This window comes from Gopherus evgoodei, chromosome 9 (assembly GCF_007399415.2).
Source record: "Gopherus evgoodei ecotype Sinaloan lineage chromosome 9, rGopEvg1_v1.p, whole genome shotgun sequence".
Lineage (NCBI taxonomy): Eukaryota > Metazoa > Chordata > Testudines > Testudinidae > Gopherus > Gopherus evgoodei.
The window spans coordinates 69,846,781-69,870,392 of NC_044330.1; the positions used below are offsets into that span (position 1 = coordinate 69,846,781).

The 23,612-nt window shown below is 45.3% G+C and overlaps 1 protein-coding gene across 1 annotated transcript; it reads right to left on the reverse strand.

Moving 5' to 3' along the window:
- Positions 1–1,934: 1,934 nt before the first annotated feature.
- Positions 1,935–18,051, reverse strand: TRMT2B (tRNA methyltransferase 2 homolog B). Its single transcript, XM_030575331.1, is given in 16 exon segments — positions 1,935–2,225; positions 6,178–6,277; positions 7,117–7,236; positions 7,964–8,065; positions 8,233–8,447; positions 9,152–9,246; positions 9,651–9,797; positions 10,354–10,390; positions 10,392–10,422; positions 12,207–12,306; positions 12,861–12,992; positions 13,504–13,558; positions 16,454–16,466; positions 16,469–16,525; positions 16,528–16,680; positions 17,625–18,051. Coding segments are annotated over 15 exon segments (1,461 nt in total). The 5' UTR covers positions 16,658–16,680; positions 17,625–18,051; the 3' UTR covers positions 1,935–2,098.
- Between the last annotated feature and the right edge of the window lie 5,561 nt (positions 18,052–23,612).

A 23,612-nucleotide genomic window follows, 5' to 3' on the forward strand; every position in this document is an offset into this window, starting at 1 on the left:
GCCCCTGCTGGGCGGAGGGGGGAGGGGCAGAGAAGAGCAGGCTGGGCCAGGCAGGGCAGAATTTTTAATGGCACTCTGCTTCGACAGGCAGCAGCGTGCCATTAAAAACCGGCTCGCGTGCAATCTTTGGCACACGTGCCATAGGTTGCCGACCCCTGCTTTAGAGCCTACAAGTCCTTGTTCAGACAATCCTCTCAGACAAACAAGTTTGTTTACATTTGCAGAAGATAATGCTGCCTGCTTCTTGTTTACAATGTCACTTGAAAGTTAGAACAGGCATTTGCATTGCACTGTTGTAGCCAGCATCGCAAGATATTTACATGCCAGATGCACTAAAGATTCTTATGTCCCTTGATGCTTCAACCACTATTCCAGAGGACATGCATCCATGCTGATGATGGGTTCTGCTCGATAACGATCCAAAGCAGTGCGGATGTTCATTTTCATCATCTGAGTCAGATGCCACCAGCAGATAGCTGATTTTCTTTTTTGGTGGTTTGGGTTCTGTAGTTTCCGCATCAGGGTATTGCTCTTTTAAGACTTCTGAAAGCATGCTTCATGCCTCACCTCTCTCAGATTTTGGAAGACACTTCAGATTCTTAAATTTTGGGTTGAGTGCTGTAGCTGTCTTTAGAAATTTCACATTGCATTTTGTCAAATTTGCTGTGAAAGTGTTCTTAAGATGAACAACATGTGCTGGGTTATCATTCGAGACTGCTATAACATGAAATATATGGCAGAATGCGGGTAAAAACAGAGCAAGAGACATACGATTCTCCCCCAAGGAGTTCAGTCACTAATTTAATTAACACATTATTTTTTTAAACAAGCATCATCAGTATGGAACGATGGCCAAACTTGAAGAGGCATATGAATCTTTAGTGCATCTGGTAAATACCTTGCGATGCCAGCTACAACAGTGCCATGCGAATGCCTTGTCTCACTTTCAGGTGACATTGTAATTAAGAAGTGGGTAGTATTATCTCCTGTAAATATAAAAAAAACTTGTTTCTCTTAGCGATAGGCTGAACAAGAAGTAGGACTGAGTGGACTTGTAGGCTCTAAAGTTTTCCATTGGTTTGTTTGAGTGCAGTTATATAAGAAAAAATCCTTACATTTGTAAGTTGCAATTTCATGATAAAGAGATTGCACTACAGTACTTGTATGAAGTGAATTGAAAAATACTGTTTCTTTTGTTTATAATTTTTACAGTATAAATATTTATAATAAAATTAATATAATGTGAGCACTCTAAACTTTGTATTCTGTGTTGTAATTGAAATCGATATTTGAAAACAAAGAAAAACATCCCAAAATATTTAATACATTTCAGTTGATATTCTATTGTTTAACAGTGCAATTAATCACGATTAATTTTTTTGAGTTAATCGCGTGAGTCAACTGTTAATAGCTCATCTTAATTAATTAGCCACTTACACTTGGTATGGCTACTTCCACTTTTTCATGTTTTCTGTATATATATCTATCTATCTTCTTACTGTATGTTCCAGTCTCTGCATCTGATGAAGTGGGCTGTAGCCCACAAGCTTATGCTCAAATAAATTTGTTAGTCTCTAAGGTGCCACAAGTACTCCTGTTCTTTTTGTGGATATAGACTAACACGGTTGTTACTCTGAAACCTGCGATTCATTGACAGCCCTACTTCAATAACATGGCAATAGCACTAAAAGTACAAAGGATTTGACTTGTATTTAGTATATTTAAAGCAGTTTCACCAAATCCTGCCCATGAAAACCCCTATTCTACTGTTCTGTGTTAAGAGGTGTCTAAACCATTTTGATAGCCTAGCAAAGGGGATAAGGTTTGAGTGGGAAAGAGAAACTACAATAGAGGATCTTTTCACACAGAAAATCTCAGTGCACACTGGCTTCATACTTCATAGGATATGCAAGGGACAGCACAGCGAGGCAGGCTGAGAATTCCCAAAAGAGTTTTAATTTACAACTTTCAAAAGAATAAATTAAATTAGAGCCACAACCATTCCAGCTTTCTGAACATCTGTAGTTCTTTCTCACCCTCAACTTTGAAAGGTATGAAGTCCTGTTTTGTAGGAAAACACATAAACCAGGATGGCCCCTCAGCGGGTGAAGAGCATCACCAGCTCACAGTGCATGGTGTGGGGAAACATGTCAACCGGGACAGCCAATAGAGGGGAAAATGGCTCTCCTACAAGTTTCTTCCCAGAGTCTGGTGGGCAGCAAAACCTATAAAAAAAGAAGGATCAAAAGGCATCAGTTTCCCCATTAATCCAGAGCTAGAGGAGAGTTGTCTGTGTTTCTAAAATCCTTCCCCTCTCCGTTCCCTTTTCTTTAGAATACCTGACTCCTCCCTACCCATGAAAAATCAGAAGATGCATTAAAGATACTTATTATTTGGGAAAGAACAATCACTCAGACTGAAACTGACACTTGTTTGAGGTCTGGAACCTGCTCTCTTCAGTCCTGGACCAATTCCAATAAAGCATGGCTAATCTGAATCACCAGGGACAAATTTAAGATTTGATTTCTCACAAAACATCAGAGCTAGGAAAGGCTTTATATTCTTAGAAAATAATCCTAGGTTTTGTATTATAGACTCATAGACTCATAGACTCTAGGACTGGAAGGGACCTCGAGACGTCATCGAGTCCAGTCCCCTGCCCTCATGGCAGGACCAAATACTGTCTAGACCATCCCTGATAGACATTTATCTAACCTACTCTTAAATATCTCCAGCGATGGAGATTCCACAACTTCCCTAGGCAATCTATTCCAGTGTTTAACTACCCTGACAGTTAGGAACTTTTTCCTAATGTCCAACCTAAATCTCCCTTGCTGCAGTTTAAGCCCATTGCTTCTTGTTCTATCATTGGAGGCTAAGGTGAACAAGTTTTCTCCCTCTTCCTGATGACACCCTTTTAGATACCTGAAAACTGCTATCAGGTCCCCTCTCAGTCTTCTCTTTTCCAAACTAAACAAACCCAATTCCTTCAGCCTTCCTTCATAGGTCATGTTCTCAAGACCTTTAATCATTCTTGTTGCTCTTCTCTGGACCCTCTCCAATTTCTCCACATCTTTCTTGAAATGCGGTGCCCAGAACTGGACACAATACTCCAGTTGAGGCCTAACCAGCGCAGAGTAAAGCGGAAGAATGACTTCTCGTGTCTTGTTTACAACACACCTGTTAATGCATCCCAGAATCATGTTTGCTTTTTTTGCAACAGTATCACACTGTTCACTCATATTAAGCTTGTGGTCCACTATGACCCCTAGATCTCTTTCTGCCATACTCCTTCCTAGACAGTCTCTTCCCATTCTGTATGTGTGAAACTGATTGTTCCTTCCTAAGTGGAGCACTTGGCATTTATCTTTATTGAACTTCATCCTGTTTACCTCAGACCATTTCTCCAATTTGTCCAGATCATTTTGAATTTTGACCCTGTCCTCCAGAGCAGTTGCAATCCCTCCCAGTTTGGTATCGTCCGCAAACTTAATAAGCGTACTTTCTATGCCAACATCTAAATCGTTGATGAAGATATTGAACAGAACCGGTCCCAAAACAGACCCCTGCAGAACCCCACTTGTTATACCTTTCCAGCAGGATTGGGAGCCATTAACAACTACTCTCTGAGTACGATTATCCAGCCAGTTATGCACCCACCTTATAGTAGCCCCATCTAAATTGTACTTTCCTAGCTTATCTATAAGAATATCATGCAAAACTGTATCAAATGCCTTACTAAAGTCTAGGTATATCACATCCACCGCTTCTCCCTTATCCACAAGGCTCGTTATCCTATCAAAGAACGCTATTAGGTTAGTTTGACATGATTTGTTCTTTACAAATCCATGCTGGCTATTCCCTATCACCTTACCACCTTCCAAGTGTTTGCAGATGATTTCTTTGATTACCTGCTCCATTATCTTCCTTGGCACAGAAGTTAACTAACTGGTCTGTAGTTTCCTGGGTTGTTTTTATTTCCCTTTTTATAGATGGGCACTATATTTACCCCCTTCCAGTCTTCTGGAATCTCCCCCGTCTCCCATGATTTCCCAAAGATAATAGCTAGAGGCTCAGATACCTCCTCTATTAACTCCTTGAGTATTCTAGGATGCATTTCATCAGGCCCTGGTGACTTGCAGGCATCTAACTTTTCTAAGTGCTTTTTTACTTGCTCTTTCCTTATTTTCTCTTCTAAACCTACCCTCTTCCCGTAAGGATTCACTATACTAGACATTCCTTCAGACTTCTCAGTGAAGACCGAAACAAAGAAGTCATTAAGCATCTCTGCCATTTCCAAGTCTCCTGTTACTGTTACCCCCTCCTCATTGAGCAGTGGGCCTACCCTGTCCTTAGTCTTCCTCTTGCTTCTAATGTATTGATAAAAAGTCTTCTTGTTTCCCTTTATTCCCATAGCTAGTTTGAGTTCATTTTGTGCCTTTGCTTTTCTAATCTTGCCTCTGCATTCCTGTGTTATTTGCCTATATTCATCCTTCGTGATCTGACCTAGTTTCCATTTTTTATATGACACCTTTTTATTTTGTAGGTCACGCAAGATCTCAAGGGTAAGCCAAGGTGGTCTTTTGCCACATTTTCTATCTTTCCTAACCATCGGAATAACTTGCTTTTGGGCTCTTAATAGCGTCCCTTTGAAAAACTGCCAACTTTCCTCAGTTGTTTTTCCCCTCAGTCTTAATTCCCATGGGACCTTGCCTATCAGCTCTCTGAGCTTACCAAAATCTGCCTTCCTGAAATCCATTGTCTCTATTCTGCTGTACTCCTTTCTACCCTTCCTTAGAATTGCAAATTCTATAATTTCATGATCACTTTCACCCAAGCTTCCTTCTACTTTTAAATTCTCAACAAGTTCCTCCCTATTGGTTAAAATCAAGTCTAGAACAGCTTCCCCCCAGTAGCTTTTTCAACTTTCTGAAATAAAAAGTTGTCTGCAATGCAGTCCAGGAACTTATTGGATAGTCTGTGCCCCGCGGTGTTATTTTCCCAACATATATCTGGATAGTTGAAGTCCCCCATCACCACCAAATCTTGGGCTTTGGATGATTTTGTTAGTTGTTTGAAAAAAGCCTCATCCACCTCTTCCGCCTGATTAGGTGGCCTGTAGTAGACTCCCAGCACGACATCACCTGTGTTTTTTACCCCTTTTAGCCTAACCCAGAGACTCTCCACGCTTCCGTCTCCTATGTCCATCTCCACCTCAGTCCAAGTGTGTACATTTTTAATATATAAGGCAACACCTCCTCCCTTTTTCCCCTGTCTATCCTTCCTGAGCAAACTATACCCATCCACACCAACGTTCCAGTTGTGTGTATTATCCCACCAAGTTTCAGTAATGCCAATAATGTCATAGTTGTATTTATTTATTAGCACTTCCAGTTCTTCCTGCTTATTACCCATACTTCTTGCATTTGTATAAAGGCATCTAAGATACTGGTTTGATCTTGCCTCCCAGCTTTGCCCTGACCCTCCTTCCTCTCTGCCATTATAGCCCGTGCTCCCTCCTGTTTCCAACCCATCTCCCAGGTCTTGTTCCCCACTTACCTGTGGGCTTTGCTCTAATCTAACCATCTTCATTGTTCTTCTGCAGACCTTTTGTTCTCTGGCCTTGACATTGCAAAATACTTAACCATGTGATTAACTATAAGCATGTGAATGGTCCCACTGACTTCATTTGCCAGATGGGAGCCTATTTTCTTTATGGTGAATATATTGGATACAGTAACCCAGATGAAGGCACACTGCTTGTTTGATTCAGTGTCATTACAATAAGTTTTACATTATTTTCTATCCCTTTATGAATGCATTTAAGCATCTTGCTCACTTTTTTCCCCTCCCCGTTTTTTAAACAGTATTTACCCACTGAGCCCACATCCTCACTGAATTCTTTAAAGTGACTTGAATGTCTTTTATCACAATATGCAACTAGTGAATAGACACACCAGTAGGCACACAGATGTAAAAACTGCTGGCCATGTGCTAGGCGGGCAGGCCTGAGCCCTACAAGACCAGCCCCAGTAAGGTTCAGACCAAATTAAAACCTCCCCAAGCAATTTCACTCCTTTGTTGTGCTCTTTTCCTCTGGGCATGGCACTTCTCCCTCATAACAACAGAGACAAATCCTCACCCCACTCCCACCCCCCCCAAAGGGCTCCTTCTCACTCAAGGAAGTTCCTCATGGCTTCTCCTTCAGGCTTGCAGGAAACATAGATCAACGTACGGATGGCCTCGCAGTTTCGAATGGCCCGCACCACATGATAATCTGAGAGCAGAAAAACATCAGGCATTTACATAGAGAAACATGCCCAGAACAGAGATTTCCCTAAGGATTAGTCAACATTTTCCTATAAGGCCAACATCACAGAACTACATTTGGACAATCAAAACCAACCACCCTTAACAAGGAAAATAGAAGGGCAGCGGGTGGAACAGGCAGTGCTCAGGCACAAGGGAATTCACATCGTTAGGGTCCAAGGTGGCAGGTCAATGTCACTGTTGCAAGGCAAACCACACTACTAGGATCCAAGATGGTTCAGGCTGAGCACTGATATGAGGGAGCTTGTCGCGTCTTCCCAAAGAAGTGACAGATGGCAGATGAACTCTCTCACCAAATTGATGAGAAGCGTGCACAAACTTCCAATCCAAGATGGATTTAAAAGATTGCAACTGTTTAAAGAGGAAAACTGATAAAGGCATAGAAAAATAATGAATGGTAAAGAGAAGGCAGATAGGGCACTGCTACTCAACCTCTCTCAAAACTAGAGCAAGAGGGACATTCGATGAAACTGAAAGGCATAATATTTTAATCCAATTAAAGGAAATACTCTTTTCTACAGGCTAACTGTGCATTGTATGAACTCATTGCCACAACACATAATGAGGCCAAGTTTATTCTGTAAGTGCCTACTGCAGAGCTTCTTGCACTTTCCTCTGAAGCAGCTGGTGTTCGCCATTTTGATACTAGCATGCTGAACTAAATGGGCTATGACAATATGACACTTCCCACGTTTCTATTTAATTTTTTTTTCTTTTCTGTATATTTTCCCTTCAAAATGAGAAAGATATTGTCAGATCTCAAAAAGAAAAAAGATGTTCTCTTACGGAGTCCAGCCCGGGATGGGTTTACAATTGCAACAAGGAGCCGGTCATCCTCTCGCGACATCAGGAACTGCGGCAACACCGTCTCTGCCTTTCCACTGTGAAATTCACAGTTTGAGATCCCTGTGCAGAAAAATCATTCATCCAAATGCTCCCTGCAGGCACAGAATCAACCCAACTAGAAGATGGAGAGAGAGGATCCCTCAGGCACAGCAAAACTCAGGGTATCTCATCCCAAGAGGGTGTCTCCCTGAGAAATGCATACCTGGCATAGGGATGCTTTCCATGTCAACAGAGAACATCTTATGGATTCTCCCTGCCTGCACCCTCCCAGATCATCTTCCCTTGCCACATTCCCCCAATTTTCCCCTAAAGGTAAGTCTACATTGCTGACTTTCCATGTGGGAAGCTGCAAGTTCTTGCCCATATCCCCATCATCTAGACTCAAAGCCCTGAGTTGCGTGTGGAACCCAAGATGGCATGCTCATCTGGGGGTGTGGGTCAGTGCACATGTTAACCTTTGCCCATTTTGTGATGTGGAGGTAGAAAAGGCACGAGGACCTGACATCAAGTCTAGGTAGTCCTCCACTGCCATTCCCACAGCCATCCTCTCATCAACCTCCATTCTCTTTAACCACCAAGACCATTTCATGCCCTTTCATCACAGAGTTAATAGAAAGGGGAGAGGAGCATTGCTGTGAAGTAAGAAAGAGAGGAGTGAGGTGGTTATAGCATGAAGCTTCTCCCTTTTACTGGAACATCTGCAGCCCACCTTGGGACTATTAGGAGCCCTCCACTTAGGAGATACTTTGTATTTTGCAGCAATGGATTTTAAATTCCTTCCTCACACCATTGAATGCTGCATTCCATCTGGCATCCTCTACAGCCTGCTCCACTACCTCGACACCAACAACCTTAGATGCTTGGTGAGCCAGAGAGAGACCAATGGCACCTGGAAAAAAAGAGAGAGAGAAAGAAATTCAAGGTTTTAAGATGAAGAAATAGGGAGCAAAACAGTGGTTAAATTCTGGAGAGATCATATCCTTCACACCCAGAATAAAATCGTGACCTTGTCAAACACAGACTTGTGTCGACCCCACTGCAATTGTCAGTTCTCACCAGTTCCACAGCAGATGTCAAGAAGGACAGTGTTCTTATCAGCCCGGCTTAACTTCCTCACTGTCTGGTACAGAACTTCTGCCCCAGCTGTGTTGATTTGGAAAAAGGCATCTGGAGAGATGCGGAACTTCAAGCCCAGGACCTCCTCAAAGATGTATGGTTCTCCATAGAGAAGCTGATAGGGGGATTGCTGGTGGGAACTTCGAGTCATGATACTTGAAGGGGATATAAGAAGAGAATCCATTAGAGAACAGGATTTTCAACAAAGAGCCAGTTTATTTTACTTCCTTTAATACAGTGTTAAAATACAGAGAGAACATTCCCCCCCTCACCCAACATCCATTGATCTAGACCAGATCTCCATCTACAGCAATCCTCTGACTGATTTCTTCTCTAATCTAAAGCACCACCTTTGAGTTATTATTTCTGAGAACACTTCAGCAAGTTGAAGTGATCATTTTACAAAAAATTTTGTCACTTTCAAAACCTGGAATTAATTATTGTGGTTTAAAACAGAAGACTGGGCATGAGACCTTCTATTTGTAATCTTGGGAAAGTCACTTCAGCTTTGTACTTTAGTTTCCCAATCTGTAAAACAACGGTAAAAATATGTATTTACCTGTTTCATAGGAGTTTTGCAAAGCATAATGTATTAATGTTTCCAGAGTGCTTTGAAATTCTTAAATGAAGACAAAGCCATCCTACAATAGTGTCTGTAGAAAGGCTGTCCAAACAAATATCAGTATTATTTTTCAATCTCTAGAAGAATTGTCCTGATGGGAGAGTAGTTGGATTGCAGGTTTGAGGATATGGGTAAGAAATAGGGGGTAACAGTGGAGTTTCATTTGCAATATTCCTGTTGCCTCTCGCTCCATTTTCTGACATGATGCAAGTTTTATCAGGTGTTGAAAAAATTTACCTCTCTTGGAAATATAATGATGTCAGGTTGCAGACTGCTCCAGGCCCACAAGTGAAAAACTCCTTAAGCAATGCTTTCTGATTACACAGTTCGTCCTGCCGAGAGCAAAAGAAAAAAGATCCATCTGGTTATGCTGATTTTTATAATACCTATCTTCAGCTATACACCATACCTATCTCATATGAACGAGCAGGTCTGGCACTGCCATGATTATATCTACCATAAACATGGTAGACCTTGTACTGGCATTACTGTAAAATAGCATTAGATTGGTTTCTGACATCAGCACTGCTATATCCCTCATGAGCAGCATAGTTTTAATATTATCTGTGATATGCTCCCACAGGGTTAGTAGCTCTTATATTGATAGTGCCAATATTCCCTATCAACTAGATGTTCTGGTACTGCCACCACTTTGACTCACATTGCTTGGTACAGAACAGTGGTGGTGGGTTCAGAACAGTGGCGGTGGGTAGTTCATTGTCACTAACATATTCACCTGACTGAGATCCTGGGGGTGGAAGGTGATGATGGCCATGATGTGTCCACTGCTATTGGTGCGTACTGTGAGCTCGCGCCAGTGGCCACCCTGGTGAAACAGGAGGCAGGGATCCAGTGGGGACTGCTGAAGAAATTCCTCATAGCACTAAGTAAAAATAAAGTACAAATAAATACCACTGATATTAGGAATTCTCTTTAATCTATAGTCCTATACATAGTATCATAATTCTAACCTTATTAGAAAGTTTATGCTGCACATGTGCAAAACTAATTTTTCTATTGCTTATAACTTCACTTAACTGTATCTATTAAAAGCTATCTTGAAGATTAGTTCCCAATGAAAACAAGCCACTTCAAAAGTTTCAACTTGTAACATTCAGCTATTTGAGCATTACTGTCCTGGAATCTTAACATTTCCTCTGCCTCGCAGAAAGAGAGTGACTTTACAGGAATTCAACCGTACGGCAGTTTTAAGACTCCAGGATTCAATGCACATGCAAGAATGGACAAATTAACTGCACTCAGTTTTCAGAAATATTACTTTAGTCAGGACCGAGTTTGGACATATTCAGTATGTTACAAAGCATGTGATATGGACTTATCGTGAAAACTCTGCATAATCTCAACTACAGTATTTCCTACTAAACAAACATTGTCACTCCTTTCTTTACTCTGTCTACATGCACACAGCTCTTCATTACCTGGGCCACTTGTTTGTGTTTTTCGGGCATGTTTCCAGTGGTTGGCTCGCACACAGACAATATTCCTTGCTGTGGAAAGACAGATGGGTGTTTAATCTCTTGTTGTGGTCTTGTAACAGTACCCTGAAACAGGGAATAGTAAATCATTGCACTAATGCCAGGTATTGCACAGTAGATAGATATGAAGGTCTAGCCCCAGATCTCTGCGAACTGCACTGCAATGGAACAGACACACTTGTGTCTCAATTCCCCCTATTCCATCTTATTTGGGTCAGGGTCCAAGGCAGCCTCCACGAAGTATCAGGTTTGTCCTTGCCCGATTATGTAATTTCGGTAGTTTGCAAGAAATGTTTAATGCTCTGACAGCTTCTTTAAATCCATTTTAATGCAACAGCTTCCTTTGAGCAAGGTGTTTTTAATAATAGATATCAAAACCAATTCACTCTGCTTCTGCTAACTAGAGAGTAATGGAATGGGTCCAGAGCGGTGACATAGTTTAGACTGACATGGCATTGCTCAGACAGGCTTATAGTGGGAAGACCAAACCCTGTAGTTCAGCAATCAGAAGGCAAAGTCACATGAAACCATGAGATTTATTTCCAAATGAAAATGCTCACGATCACTGCCCCCAGTGCATGAGTCTGCATCAGGCACATGTGCAGCATGGCACCACTGCTAGAAAAGGGCTGAAAATATAAAGGAAAATAGACTGGGTTTGTTTGGCTGAGGCTGTGCTCCCTCTTTAATCTAGCCTCTCATCCATGATCCACTTGCAACTAAGCAACCCCAGAGCTCTGGTTTTTGGCTATATCCAGGGCCCGCTATATGCCATGGCAGTGAACTTTGCCATGGAATTCACCCCTTGCCACAGAATTTTGATCTGGAATTTAAGTTTTCTGTTAAAAAAAATTGTGGCTAGTTCTCATAGTTACAAAGAAAAGCTTAAAAACTTGAACTGAGGGCTAATCTACACGGTGGAGTAATGCACCCTGCAAGGGTGTGATTTCTGAAGCATACTGACGTGTTGTGCATTAATTGTTTGATGTAGACCCTGCTGGTGTGTACTAAAGGTTCCTTAGTGTGCTTTAATTTAGTGCTGTTCCTAATGCTGTTTGGGACAGTACATTTAAAGCACACTAGGGATCCATTAGTGCTCAGCAGCAGGGTCTACACAAACCAATTAATGCACCAACACACTAATGTGCTTTAGAAATCATACTCTCGTAGGGCGTATTACCCCACCACATAGAGAAGCCCTGGGTACAAACAAAACAGAATTGCCTTCCTGAGCCTGCAGACAGCTGGAAACAACATCTCGGAGAGGTGTGAACTGCACCATTCATTTTATGAAGTGTTAATCAGGAAACCCAAAGATGACAATTTAAATGTCAACATTGCTAATGATTTCACTACCAAACTTTAGCAGGAAGAGCCAGCTGATATGCTTATCCCACAATCCCACATGGTCTCCCATGACTGCTCAGGTGTCCAAGCCACAGCTGCCACCTACCCAACTGCCAAAACCTCCAGCTTCCCCCTTGATGTGGTTCTGCAACATGGTTAGCCTTAGCCAGCATGCTGAAAATGTGGGCTCAGCATAAAATCAGTATAACAATATAAACAGAAAAAATAGGCTACTATCTTGATTGTGGTGTTTGCTTCCAAATTTATTAGAAACCTATTTTTTTTCAATTTATCCATAGCCACTACAGAACTGCTAACATTCCCACTAAAGTTACGCAGAATTGAGAGACCTTGCTATACAATTAGATCCAAAGTAGAGGGCCGTGACTATGCCTATGACCCAGTATGATCTAGGCAGCTTTCAGCCTTGTGCTTTGTCGTGCACTGACCTCTGCCAGTTCCCACATAGAGTCCCACAGTTTTGGGGTTCCCATCAGGTCCTTGGTTCACAGAAAATGTGGATTTGTTTTGGTAGCCATTAATGACAGGCTGGGGGAGAGAAGAGGAAAGGGTAAAGCCAGGAAGCAAGAAATGATGGGGGATGGGAATCAATTCTGGGCATTTTACTGGCAGCATGAGATGTAGTGCATGACTGTCAAACAGTATAGGATGGGAGGGTGTGTAAGTACCTAGACTCCAGAGTGTTTGCCAGGAGAGCAGTTTAGCCCCCCTACCCCCTTTCCAAGTCGTGCTCTGTGAACACAGGGCAGGAGGTTTATTGGGGACTGGGATCCCTGGGATACTTAAGGTGGTGGACTGATGGGGGTGATGATTGGAGCTTTTCATGGGTTATAGCCAGTGGATGCATACAGGAAGCTGGGATTGGATCCAAGGCAGCAGTTTCTAGTGGGTAGAACTACCTCACAGCCCAGGGCTCTCATTAGATGTAGAGTAGACAGTTTGGCAGGAGCTGGACTCACTGTAGTTGTTCTGAGTGCATAGCAGTTTTCCCCACCATGGCACTCAGCAGAAGCAGGGGAAGAGATTTGTCAGGGGCTTAGCTCTCCTGACATTCCCATGAAAGATTTCTCTCCAGTACTCACAGAGGGGACAATAGAACGGAGGGGACAGCAAAGCCCATCTGGCTTTTGTGTGATTTCCAGTTTGTCTGTACCAAGCTCCCTCAGACGAGAAGCCAGTGTCTGCAACACCTTCTTTTGACTCTCAGACTTCACCTGCAGAAAAGTTCCAAGACACTAACATTTGCACTGGAGGAAGCTTGCTCATCACAACTGGAGAGGGAGAGCACCCCACTGAGCAGAAGAAAATACTATAACCAAGCCACAGCCCAATAGGAGCTTCACATTTGTCCTTAAGTTATACACCCTGGCCACTCAGAGTTTCACAGTAACAGCAGGGAGAGAACCTGGATCCCCATGTTCTTAAAGCACAGGCCTCTACCACTTGAGCTAATGGAGAGTCTCAACACAACACCATAGGGCCTATAACACACAGTTGACTGGTTCTGATTTCATCTAGTAGAGGAAGTAGTCCACGCATATATTTCTATTCAGTTCATATAGTATAGCTCCATCTATGAGGTTACTCTAAAAGAATGAAACTGGCAGTAAATGGGATCTGAACAGTACTAGAGGATTACATGAGGATGAAAGATTCTAAGGAAGTTTCTCGGAGGAGGTGGGGAGGGAATGGTGGTGGAGGAAACTCCTTGTGAGCACATCTTACCTTCAGCTGTTCTTCATAGGGGAATCTCCACAATGGAGTTGCCACATTGGTTAGTCTGAAAAGCACAAGACAGCTGTAAACCCCAGAAACACCTGCTTTCCAAACACAGCCAATCTCAGGCCCAGGTAACACATGGAGTGGCATGGGGCACTGCACCACACATCTAAATAAATTGATTGCTGGTTACCTCATGGCCAAAGCAGGTAATTCTTACACGCACTTTAGAAACTTGTAAAACCAGCTGTGCCCCAAATTTAAATCCCAAGTGGTCACCTTCACTATTCCTTTTTGGTGACTTATATTTTGAGCAAAGGAATCTTAAATGATTATTCCCCTCCCCCCAAGAGGATTGGTCCAGACTTTTGCATAGCACTGGCTAGTGAAAGCCAGTTGTCCTGCAGATCCTGGCTACTATTCTGAGTCACACTGAGTTGACAGTACCAGGAGAAATGCTTCCTCTCAAACAGACAAAGAGAGGTCCAGCTGATCCCAGCATGAGGACTGACTCCAGGTTGTGAGGTAGGGGGAACAGAGTGGTTATCTAATACTGTGTTTGGAGAAAGAAACTTCTAAAATGTTATGCTTATAAGAAGCACCCGGGATCTTTTTCAGGGGAAAAGGCAATACACCACATTTATTGGAAATACAACAATTAGCGCCGCGCGCACGCACACACATGCGCGCACGCACACACTCTCTCTCTCTCTCTCTCTCTCTGTCTGTCCTGCCAGTCAATGTTATAGTTACCATCCAGAGTCCGGATCAATCTAGTGGCCAACTAGGTTGATCACGGGTAGGTAGGAGCCGGGTGATGTCGGTCGCGACACGATGCTCCAGGGAAGTCTTGGCAGGATGAACCCAAAGTTTCATGGCAAAGCACCTTGTTTATATAGTGATTTTTCTTCATTGAGACCAATGAGTTTTTCACCGTCATGCTGTAATCAATTGTTGTTTGACGAGTGCTTGTTTTCTTAAATTGTTTTTTACATTTTTTATTTTGTTCTTTCATTAGTCTCTCAGGGAGTTACCCCATGCTGGTTTTGATCACGGCTATTTTGTCCCCATTGATAGATGCCTGTCTCATTTTTAGAGTTGTCAATCTGTCCCCCTCTGACATTTCAATAGGGGCGTGTTGCAATCTCTTGGCACCTTTACGTCTATCCTCGATTCCTCCCTAGAACATCTGGTCCAGTGATGGCCTTCACACATTCCTCATTCACACACAAAACAGGATTGATTTACACAGAGCATTTGAACAGGAATATCAAATTTCAATGCAAGAAAAAACGATCATTGCATTCATAGAATCATAGAAGATTAGGGTTGGAAGAGACCTCAGGAGGTCATCTAGTCCAACTCCCTGCTCTTTTACTTATTTTAGAATGCTAAACGTACAACAAAGTGGTGACCCTAAAAGGTCTGTTACTGCCTTGAAATCAGCTTCAGACACAAAATTCTGGCTGATACATCTCTACCAATGGCACACTAGGCCATTCCTTTCTGCTTTCAGAAAGGGTGGCTGGCAGGCCAGATATGGTCAAATCATACATCAATACATTTAATACAATACAAAATACAAACATAAAATCCTACTACTACACAGTCGGGGAGAGAGGAGGAGTAAAGAGATCATATTGTCTTTTTAACAGTCCTTATTTTGAAAACCCTCCATGGGCTTCCTCCAGCCTACCTCACAGACCTCATCTCACTGCCCTAATTGGTCTGTCCCCTCTGACAATGGTCTCACTTCTGTCCCATCCCCCAATCTTACCCTTATTAATCAGATTTTGTCATTTGAGATATCCATCCTGTATCTTCCACCAGATCATCTTTCCATCTATTGTTACCTCTCTTTGGCAAACATCCTAATAGTGTAGTCAGTTGCACTGCTATACATATTGGAAGGGAAAATCTGAACTGCTCATACACATTGATTAAACACTCAGGCAACAGAAATCTACACGTTACCAGACAGCTCATAATTAACCTGTTAAACTCTCTGCCACATAGTATTTTTGAGGCAGAGCAATTAAGAGGACTCCCCCCAAAAGGATTACATTAAAAATAAGGATATGAATGAAAAATGTATATAAACTAATGTATTTCACAGTATACCTCAACCACTTGCTCTCTGGGTTTAGCATGACCTTACTCTACGGACAGGTATACCATAATTTTCCCTTATTGGGCTTCTTACACCTTTGTCTGAAACATCTGGTATTGACCACTGTAAGAGAGACAGGATGGCTAACTAGATGGACTTCTGGCCTTATCCAATATGGCAAGTCTTATTTACCTATGCCTTACCTGTGCTTCTTAATTTCTGTTATTAATTGTCATATTGCACTCTAGGGAAACCATCTCAATGTTTCTTTATCCTGCCCCAAGAGGGTTAGGAGAAGGGACAGCTGAGCACAGCTGACATAAGCCCAATACTTGCTGTCTGAGCTGCTCTAGGGTTGACATGCAGCCATCTTATCAGGTAATGAAGCCAGTGCTTCAGGCAGTCAACTGGGAGGGCCAATTGCACTTGGTGCAGTTGCTGCACCAGAGTTTGCTGTCTACACTAGCACTTCAGCAGTGCAGAGTCACATGTTGAAATATAGCAGCAGTGTGCTGCTATTCCTCTGAAAATGGTAACATCTGCATCACTGGGAGTAACTGGGTGGTGTGTTAAATGCAAAACGGTTGTGCTGGGGGACTTGCCAGGGTAGTTGAAGTTACAACTTTCTTTTTTGCATGGGCAAGGTCTTGTTAAACTTGGCTGCTTTGGTGGTGTAGATGAACCCCAGACACTGATCATGCTCTTTGAACCCTTCCCACTCCAGAGAGTGAGTGGTTAGTTCTTATTGATGTAATTGGTTCCATTACAGTTATGAACACCTGATCCGCAGGCAGAAAGGTGCAGGTTCTTTGGGCTCGCACAGCATATGCTGCAAAAGTTCTATACCTCTCTTCCCAGAGGACTCCAGGCCTGGGAAGCTGCGATCCTGTCTAGGCTTTTTCTCCTTCGTCCACCTTTCCTCGTTGCTTCATTCCTCCCAGCCACCTGTTTGCAGTCCTCATCTGGTGCAGTGCTCAAAGATGCCTGTTTCAGACTCACCGGCCAGCAAGCGTGCAGGCGTATCAGTCTCAGTGAGCAGGAGAGAGCCATCCCAGAAGGCAGGGGCTGAAACACTGGAACCGACACCACATTATTAACACTCTAGATAGTGGGAAATTTTATAGAAACACAAGTTACACAGCAATGACGTGAAACAGACAAAAGCTGGGAGAAGCATTGCTCTGGCTATCACCTTTTGCTTTATTCACTGTGCTGTACATTACAGTATTCAGTTTAATTAAAGGCAGCAAGTTTAAAACCAATCAAAGGAATTAAAAAATACAAGGCATAATTAGTCTGGGGAACTCATTACCACAAGATATTATTCAGGCAAATACTTAGAAGGACTAAACATTTATAGAAATAATAAAAATATCAAAAGTTACACACACACAAAAAGCAATGGAAAGAAGACACAGATCAGCCTGCCATGTCTGAATTGCCCTAGCAAACATACAGAGTTGTAAAAAGAACAGGAGTACTTGTGGCACTTTAGAGACTAACCATTTATTTGAGCATAAGCTCGATAAACTCAATACGAGTTGTGACACCCCTCCTGGAGACATAGCAGCATCTTAAGGGGCAGGAAGAGCTGCAAGTGAAGCTCTGAAGCTTGAGCTGCTACACTTACATGCCACATGTCTCTATTTAGGATGGAGAAAGACTCCCCTCCCCCACAATATTTTTCACCCAGTCCCCTATGGCGTATCCCCAATGAGTGTCAGTGTTCAATGGGGCACTCCTTATGTGTCTCTCCAGATTTCTCTCTCTATTTAATATCTTCCAAATGCTGATGGGTCTACAGGGAGGCAGCACAGAGGAAATTAGGGCAAGGAGAACCAGGGCCACAGAGATCCAGAGAGAAAATACTGGGAGGAGAGACTGGAAGTGGGCACAGAGAAGGAAACATCCTCCCCTCCTGACTCTCGGGCTTTAGCGGTATTTGCAAAGTTACAAATGTGCGCACATTTTACACACTGTGCTTCAAAGATTCAAGCCCCGTATCCTCAGGCCTCACCTTCGTTGCCAACACCCCAGCAAACTGCTTCCAAATGGAATCAGCCTCTCGCGTTAGGCGCTTTATTTCCCCGCTTGCAATGGTTGTGACACTAGATGGTGTAGTTGCTTCCTGGTTCCCAGGCACGGGCACGGTGATGGCACCTACACATGACATAGCAGCTCACTTAGCCTCGGCTGCTCCTTAAAGGGATAGCACTCTCTACAGCAGAACAGCTCTGCAGTGCCTTCCCAGACGGAAATGTTGCCGATTGTTAAATGTGCTACGCGAGTCGCTTCCTTTCTACTCTTATGGCTACCATTTGTATAGCACCTTAATTCCCGAATGATTCCATGGCCTTTCACAGACTCTGTGCATACAGCTCCACTGAAGGACAGCCACTTCTCCAGGCCATGGCTACACTTACAGTTCTGCAGCGCTGGTAGTTACAGCTGTGTTCGTACAGCTGTGTAGGGCCAGCGCTGCAGTGTGGCCACACTGACAGCTACCAGCGCTGCAGTGTGGCCACATTTGCAGCACTTGCAATGCTGTTGGGAGTGGTCCATTGTGGGCAGCTATCCCACAGAGCACCTCATCCCATTTTGGCGCTGTGGCTTGTGGGAAGGGGAAGGAAGTGTGCGGGTCTTTCCGCTTCCTGTTCCAATGCCCTGTGGTGCTTTGCTACACATTCCGAGCAGTTTGGCGGCATTGTGAGTCTGCAGCGCAATTTCTGAGATTTCTGTTACAAATGGAGCCTGAGCTGCTGAGGACCTTGCTGATGAATGTTGCCAGCACATCACGCATGGCAGTGGAGCTATTCCTTCAGCTGCAAAGTGACAGTGAGGAGTCAGACGATGATATTTAAACGTCTGATGCTCAAGACGCTCAATTGCTTGTGGCAGTAACAGACGTGCTCAGCACCGTGGAACGGCGCCTTTGGGCTCGGGAAACCAGCACTGAGTGGTGGGATCACATCGTCCTACAAGCCTGGGATGACGAGCAGTGGCTGCAGAACTTTCGGATGAGAAAAGCCACTTTCATGGGACTGTGTGCTGAGCTCGCCCCTACCCTGCGGTGCAGGGACACGAGATTGAGAGCTGCCCTGCCAGTGGAGAAGCGGGTGGCTATTGCAATCTGGAAGCTGGCAACTCCAGACAGCTACCGATCGGTGGCGAACCAGTTTGGAGTGGGAAAGTCCACCGTTGGAATGGTGCTGATGCAAGTTTGCACAGCCATTAATTGCACCCTGCTAAGAAGAACTGTGACTCGGGGGGACGTGCAGGACATTGTGGATGGCTTTGCACAAATGGGTTTCCCTAACTGTGGAGGGGCAATAGATGGGACGCATATTCCTATTCTGTCACCACCCCACCTGGCATCAGAGTACGTTAATCGCAAGGGGTATTTCTCCATGGTTCTGCAAGCGCTTGTGGATCACCGTGGGCATTTCACTGACATTTACTCAGGATGGCCTGGAAAGGTGCATGATGCACACATCTTTCGGAACAGTGCCCTGTTCAGGAAGCTGAGGGCCGGGACTTTTTTCCCAGACCGCAAGATCACAGTAGGGGACGTCGAAATGCCCACTGTGATCCTTGGAGACCCCGCTTACCCCTTAATGCCTTGGCTCATGAAACCGTATACAGGGAAGCTTGACAGGAGCAAGGACCGGTTCAACTACAGGCTGAGCCGGTGCAGAATGACTGTGGAGTGTGCTTTTGGCCGTTTGAAAGCCCGCTGGAGGTTTCTTTATGGGAAGCTAGATTTGGGGGAAAGCAGCATCTCCGCTGTTATATCCGCGTGCTGTACCCTCCATAATATTTGTGAAGGGAAGGGTGAAAGATTCAGTGAGGAATGGACCTCCGAGGTTCGACGCCTAGAGGTTGAATTTGCACAGCCAGAGAGCAGGGCTAATAGGGAGGCCCAGGAAAGGGCTTCAAGGATTAGGGATGCTTTAAGGGAGCAATTTGATGCTGAGAGCCAACAGTAATGTTTGGTGCCATTGCTGTGCTATGTTCTACCTTGGGGTACAGTATTTACCACTTCCTGCAATAATAAAACGTATTGTAAAAGCCATAAAATCCTTTATTCAAAGTACAGTACATAAAAGGCAAGGTGGGTTAGGGTGGTGGACTGTACATTCAGAGGTTTGAATATGTCCTGTTTGGATTGCTGTTCAATGTCTGCTGCACTTCAGGATTACTATGCTGCAGAGTAATGGGGGTGGAGTGCACAGGGTAAGGATTGTAGTTATCAGGGCTGGTAGGTGATCGTACAGATGTTGGGGGCAGCTGGGGGTAATAAGAAACTGGCTGCTGGAGAAAGGTGTTTTGTGCAAATACTGGGGAACAAGAAAGAGAGCTTTGGGAGGGTTGTGGGTTACCACAGTACAGATCTGCCTGCATGGCTACGAGAGACTCGAAAGAGTCAGTTTGGCGAGCCAGGAGGCTTATCATGTGCTTTGAGGTTTTTTTGGTAGCCAGTTCCTTTCTCCTGCTTTGTGTTTGCCTCCACTCATACATTTTCTCTCTCCATTCCTGCGTCTTCCTACTTTCTCTGTTGTAGTGATTCATAACTGCTTTGATCAATTCTTTTGATTTTCGTGGATTTTTTCTCAACGTGAGGCCGGTGATCCAGCTGCATTAGTCAGGGTCACTAAAAAAGACATAGATAGAAACATGTAATACACAGAGGCTATATTGTTTATTATCACACAGTGAAGGAGTTTGTAGACTTTTTGTAGCATCATTCCCACATACCTAACATAACACAGAGAGGCCAGGGAAGCGAAGGCATGGCGAGCAATGGGGTGAGTGTTTCTGCCCCGACTTCACTTGGGAGGGGGAACTGACTGATGGCTCACTGGGGTTTATCTGCACTGGGTACAGGAGGTAGCTGGTGGCCTGCACAGGGGACAGTAGGGAACATGAAGCTGGCAAGCTGCTGGCGGGGGGGGCGGTTCGCGGAACTGCTGGGCTGCTGGGGGGGGGCGGAACGCACAGCGGTGCTGGCGACCTGCTGGAAGGGGGGCGGGGAGACCGGAACGCACCGCGGTGCTGGCGACCTGCTGGAAGGGGGGTGGGGAGACCGGAACGCACTGTGGTGCTGGCTACCTGCTGGCAAGGGGGTGGGGAGACCGGAACGCACCACGGTGCTGGCGACCTGCTGGAAGAGGGGTGGGGAGACTGGAACGCACCGCGGTGCTGGCTACCTGCTGGAAGGGGGTGGGGAGACCGGAACGCACAGCGGTGCTGGCGACCTGCTGGAAGGGGGTGGGGAGACCAGAACGCACAACGGTGCTGGCGACCTGCTGGAAGGGGGTGGGGAGACCGGAACGCAACGCGGTGCTCGCGACCTGCTGCCAGGGGCGGAGGGAACGCGAACCTGGCATCCTGCACTGAAGTATCCCTAAATTCTCAACAGGGTTTCCTACTGCCAGATATATCACTGCTGCGTGTTACCTGGGAAGAGAGGGAGGGTCTTCTACAGCAATGTGGATTCCGCCCTGGCCCCTATGCAGCTTGCCTGTGTGCAGCCATGGTCCCCTCACCCCTCGCTGCACAGTGGATCGGACGAGTTAGCCTGACCAGGACAAGGACCACGGTGGCTCTCCCTATAAACTTGCAAAAGTACATTGCCCACGCTCTGGTTGCAACTTTTCAAGAGATTACCGAGGCAGATTACAGAGACGTGATAGAGCAAATCAATGGGCTATTCCACGTTTAGGCATGCATGCAGGCAGCCATAACCCAAATCGTCCTCTCCCAAAACAAAATCTGCTTACCCCGAGCACGCTCCTCTGCTTCTTCTTCACCAGCAATTTCCCGCTGCTGTGACTGGCTAGCCTCCTCCTGGCTTGAGAAGAGCTCCTGGCTGCATGCCTCCAGGGACTCCGGGGTGTCTCCCTCCACCCCAGTAGCCTCACTCTAGGCTTCCTCTACACCCTCCCCCACTTCTCCCTGCTCTGAACTCTCCATCATGCTCTTAGGATTGGCAGTGGGGTCACACCCAAGTATGGCATCCAGCTCCTTGTAAAAATGGCAGGTTGTGGGGGCAGCTCCTGAGCGGCGATTTCCCTCACGGGCTTTGCAGTAAGCACTGCGCAGCTCCTTAATTTTTACCCTGCACTGCAACGCGTCCCGTTCATGGCCCCTTATCAGCAAGGACTGTGATATCTGCCTATAGGTATCATAATTTCTCCGGCTGGAGTGCAGCTGTGCTTGCACAGCTTCCTCACCCCAAACACTGATGAGGTCCTGCAGCTCGGAACTGTTCCATGCTGGGGCTCGTCTGGGGCATGGAGGCATGGTCGCTGATTGATTGATTGATTGCATTCCACACCTGGCTGAGCAAACAGGAAGGGGATTTTTAAAATTCCCGGGGCATTTAAAGGTGGGGTCAGCTGAGCCCAGGGCAGTGGAGTGTGCAGGATTACCAGAGAGGCTTAAAAGGTATGCTGGGATACCTCCTTATACCCCGGAGGTCAATAAAAGCGCTGGTGGGGTCCACACTTGCTGACCAGCGCTGGATCACCAGCGCTGGAATCGCTACACCCGAGGCTCGACCGGGTGTACAGCCAGCGCTGCAACCAGGGAGTTGCAGCGCTGGCCGTGCTTTGCAAGTGTGGCCACATCCTAAGTTGCAGCGCTGTAACCCCCTCACCAGTGCTGCAACTCTCTAGTGTAGCCATGGCCTGGGTTAGAAAGTGGTGGAGCAATGTATGTGTGGGGGGCACGTTTGGCCAAGCAGGACACGGCAAACCTCGGTGCCGGTGAAAACTTTGGTTTTAAGGTTCCACCTCACAAAATAATCTGCTGTTTGAATGCCAAACTGGTGACACCCTAATGATATCACTGTTATGGGGGAAGATAAAGCAGTTGCCTCCAGCAGTTTTGAAGACTTCCTCATTGCCATGGAGAGTAGAGCCACTGCCTGAAGCTGCAGGTCATTCAGGATTTCTCTGCCACAGCCTGCTTTCCCTCAGGGTAGAGTATTGTGGACAGGACAAACCACCCTCTGAGGGCTCTCTGGTGACACAGCACATCACTCATGAACAGGGAGCACGCCTGCTCCATGAATCTGTCCTGAAATGATGAAACCACATAAACCACTTGGCTTGAGGGAAGCCAGGTCATTGTGATAGAACACTCACGGGGCAGGAGTGCTCAGCAGTTCTAGAACCACGTCTCAAAGGCCCCAGTTGGGGCCAGAACTTGGAGGCGGCAGTTGGAGGTCAGAGATGGCAAGTCTCAACTGGAGGATGCTGAAGGCGGCCATGGAGCACTATCTCTCTGCTGGTTCCCAGACTGCGGATGAGGTGTTGAGGCCAGAGGAGAAGCTGGGAGAGGTGAGTGCCTGGCACACGGAGACGGTGAGGAAGCTCGACTGGAGACATAAGGCTTTTGTGTGGGATTGACCAGAGGTGAGGCTGGGGGAGATTGGAGCAGGGGTTGTGAGGATGGTGGAGAAGCTGGAGTAGAGGGGTGGGACTCCAGACTTGGCAAGACAGAGGGTATAGTGGGATTGAAGTTGAGCAGATGAGCAGGCAGGAGGCTGCCATGGAGTATGGTCTCTCTGCCAGTTACTAGATGATGGCTGAGCTTTCCGGGGTGGGGGGAGAGAGAGGAGAAGGAGTGAGGATTTTGGCTTCCAGGGGTGGGGCTGAGGGAGGAGAAGGTGGTAAATTTGAGTCCAGTGGGAAGGAAAAGGTGACACGCACCCTGGGCATACTGCTTAAAGAAGTTGGACAGTGATGCATGCAGGAAGGGCACTTCCCTCCCTCCAACCCCAGCCCACAGTTTCCTGCATGTAATGATAAAAATCCTTACAAATTTGTCTTTGCTTCTTGTGTTGCTCTGATTTTTTTGTTGGTGTCATCTGGATAGTTGCAGATTAGATTTTAAATAAAGATTTAGGGCTAGATACTCAGTCTCACTTTATCTCAGCCTCTGGCTTTCACCCACAGTTGCAATATATTTCTTCCCACTGATCTCAGTGGGCTTTGTATCA